At 38.8% G+C, this 3,329-nt stretch overlaps 1 protein-coding gene across 1 annotated transcript; it reads right to left on the bottom strand.

Annotated features, from left to right (window-relative positions):
* Positions 1–272: 272 nt before the first annotated feature.
* LOC149023907 (protein NRT1/ PTR FAMILY 8.1-like) lies at positions 273–2,674 on the bottom strand. The gene is made up of 4 exons (XM_089142863.1): positions 2,569–2,674; positions 2,273–2,490; positions 1,419–1,972; positions 273–1,101 (listed from the first exon to the last, which is right to left on the bottom strand). Exons 1-4 carry the CDS (start codon positions 2,672–2,674, stop codon positions 273–275), a joined length of 1,707 nt encoding a protein of 568 aa, XP_088998989.1.
* Positions 2,675–3,329: the final 655 nt, after the last annotated feature.

Below are 3,329 nucleotides of genomic sequence, written 5' to 3'. Positions count from 1 at the left end.
AGCACTTTGCTTGATTTCAATCACAGTGTTTCATTTTTGTAACTAAATTTGTTAGTCAGGAATCTTCATAAAAGGGTTATTTAAGCCATGTTTAGGGAATGGTGAATTCATTAAAATGCTTGTGCAAATTGTGTATTAACTAGTTACAGATTACCTCATTTCTGAGTAGAAACAGAGCTACTACCAATCCACTCTACTCAGAACTACTACCAATCCACTTTTAACTATCAGCTAAATTGATTCATTTAATAGATGGGTTTACACACAAATTATCAAGAAGAACCGGCTACCTTCTTGTAGGTATACCATTTAGAGATCCAGAGGTAGACCAGAAAGTTAACAATGCTGAGGCCTGTCAAAACCCAGTAGAAGTAGTCGAGGTGCCCGCGGTTGAGATTATTTGGTATCCAACCAAGTCTGCCATTGGTAGTGGTTAGGTCTGTAATGACAGTAACAAGCAGAGTGCTTAGGTAGCTGCCCACAGCCATGGCTGTGAGTGATAGAGCAGAACACATGCTCCTCATTGCATCTGGTGCTTGATCATAGAAGAACTCCAATTGCCCAATGAAGGTGAAAACCTCTGCACATCCCATGAGGAAGTATAGTGGAATCTGCCAGAAGATGGACATAGGTAGGATCTCAAGGTCATAGTAGTTATATTTCTTTATCATATTCAACCGTGCTACCTCGGTAATTCCTGCAGACAGCATTGCAAAAATGGAGATGACAAGACCAATTCCCATCCTCTGCAACTGTGTGAATCCATTCTTATGGCCAGTATACTTTCTTGCAACTGGAACAATAATTCGATCATAAACTGGAGCCCAGAAAATGACACTGAGTGTGTCAACGATGGAGAGTGATGCTGCAGGGATCTTGAAATTGGGACCAATATGGGGATCCATGGTGTTCCCTTGCAGAACAAACATGGTGTTCATTTGACCATAGACAGTTGACAAGATGATTCCACAAGCCCATATAGGGAGTAGTCTAATCAGGGATTTGAGCTCTTCCACTTGGGTTATTGTGCAGAGTCGCCATGGGTTTACCGAGCCTTCGATGTGGTCCTCTGGTTCCTCCACAGCAGCCTTGTCAAGGAAACTAATTAAAGAGAATTGAAATTAGATAAAGGAGAAGCATATAATATCTACACTAAATAGATATTGCTCTGCTTGGTAATACAAAACTGCAGCTACAGTTAATGATGGGAAACTAATTTGGATTTAGAAGAGAAACTTTAATTAGTCTATCCATGACATTAGACATGGAGTAAGAGGCAAAACAGGGAAAGAAAGAAAGACAAACACAATAGAGAAAGACAGAGAAGTCGTGTATGAGTTTATCAAGGGTTCTGCTGAGGATTAAACATAACATGGAACTTAAGGAGGTTTCAAAGCTTCAACTCTGAATGAACTTACCTCATTGCCTTTGTATGATCAAGTTTACGGCTTCCTTTGATAGCTGATTCCTGGTCAGCAGTCTCAAAGAGAAGGGACTCATCTGAAGGAACTTTTACATTGACTTTCCTGAAGGAAGCAACTACGACCTGGAAAATTCTTGTCAAGGGGCTGCCTCCAGGCCTCTGATGGCGGAACAAACGGGTACCTGTGAAGAAACTGATGACTGCAATAGCCATGGCTGCAGCTGGGACACCAAAACCCCATCCCCAGCCAACATTCATTTGAATATAAACCAGCACTGAGGAAGCAATAAGAGCACCAATATTGATTGAAACGTAAAAGTAATTGAAGAAGGAGCTCTTCTTTTTCTTCTCATTCTCATCAGTTTCATCAAACTGATCTGCTCCAAAGGAGGAAACACATGGTTTGATTCCACCAGTCCCAAGAGCAATGAGGTAAATTGACAGAAAGAAGATCCCAACTTGAGACTGTGTAGGGTGGTAAACACCATCATTGTTGCAAGATGGCTTTAGTCCAGGTACACTTGCAGACAATGTTAACAGTGACATCCCCTACAAGCAAGTGAAATCATATCAATGTTTTGAGTCAGTGATGATGATTAATAAGGAAAAAGAGTGAACACGAGAGTCTTCAAAATCAATGTCACTAGATTTGAAATGCTGATTCTAAACCAGACCGTCCAAAATTCTTAGCTTAAGAAAGACTTCTATGACATTAATGTGCTGCCTTTGCCCTCAAAAGGCTTGACAAATACCAAATCTGATGGTAAGGATGGACCCTGTATCATGTTCTAGTTGAGTTTACTTTAGAATCCAAACCATATGAAAGGTCTGTGTTTGAATCATTCTTACCAAAAAGTACAGAATAGAGAAACTGGCAATTGTCCAATATCTTCCCAGGTAGGCATCAGCTATGAAGGCTCCAAGCAAGGGAGTAAAATAACATGTTCCAGTCCAATTTGTTATGTTATTTGATGCAGCGACATTTCCTTGATGGAGTTGGGTCTTGAGATAGATCACCAGATTAGTGCTCATACCATAGTATGCTAACCTTTCGCAGCATTCGTTTCCTGTGACAAAAGAACAAAATGATTAAGGAACTCAGATTAATCAGAAGACCATGACGAATTGTTGACAAAGAACCATACCAAGAATGAAGTAACAAGCCTTCCATCTTCCAGTGTCTTTCTTGATTGCTGGATTTTTATGTATATCTGTTGTTCCATCTCCTGTATATATATCATCAACTTCCATTGCTTGTTTTCTCAAGCTGATGTGTAAGTACCCTGTTTTGCTATATTTCTGCAAGATCTTAAGAACCCCATTATCAGTAGAATGACATATGTAGCAGAAATAATTGTAAGAGAGCATCTTCTAATACTACAGAAATTCTTTTAGTGTCAAGGGTTATGATTAGAATGTCATTTAGAAACTTACTTACTGTGGCATTCAACTACAATACAACAAGCAGACCAGCAGCAAAACCAGAAAAGCATTACATACATTCAGAGGAAAAGAAACAAAAGAACATTAGAAATGGAGAATTGACTCTCACTCAGACAATCACAATCCATTGTGTTCTAATCAAATACTGTTTTTCCTGGGGTGACAACCCAAACTACTATTTTCTTAAAGAAGGCACAGGATTTAACTAGGAAGAAAAACCATACTACCCCAGAGAATAAGAGAATATATCCTAAAAAACCAGAAGTTTTAATAATAGTTTTACTCCAGTAAGCCCAGGAATCCAAAACTACAACCAACGAAGAAATTAGAAATCTCAAAGTCCACATACTACTGCAAGTGATGAAATTCATCCACTGATTCATATAAATTTTCTTTCCTTTTTCATGTTTTCATGTTTATGATCAAATGACATATAAAACACAGAGCCTGTCATTACAGAGAT

Source organism: Hakea prostrata, chromosome 2 (assembly GCF_041222555.1).
Source record: "Hakea prostrata isolate BN-2017 chromosome 2, UWA_Hpros_2, whole genome shotgun sequence".
Taxonomy (NCBI): Eukaryota; Viridiplantae; Streptophyta; class Magnoliopsida; order Proteales; family Proteaceae; genus Hakea; species Hakea prostrata.
The sequence above is the reverse complement of the archived record's forward strand: the minus strand, read 5'-3'. Positions and strand labels throughout refer to the sequence as shown.

Coding starts and splice junctions, on each gene's coding strand:
- LOC149023907 (XM_089142863.1), bottom strand. CDS start 2,674: ATGGAAGTTGATGATATATATACAGGAGATGGAACAACAGATATACAT. Junction 1,973..2,272: donor TCTCTATTCTGTACTTTTTG/GTAAGAATGATT, acceptor ACTTGCTTGTAG/GGGATGTCACTGTTAACATT. Junction 1,102..1,418: donor GATCATACAAAGGCAATGAG/GTAAGTTCATTC, acceptor CTCTTTAATTAG/TTTCCTTGACAAGGCTGCTG.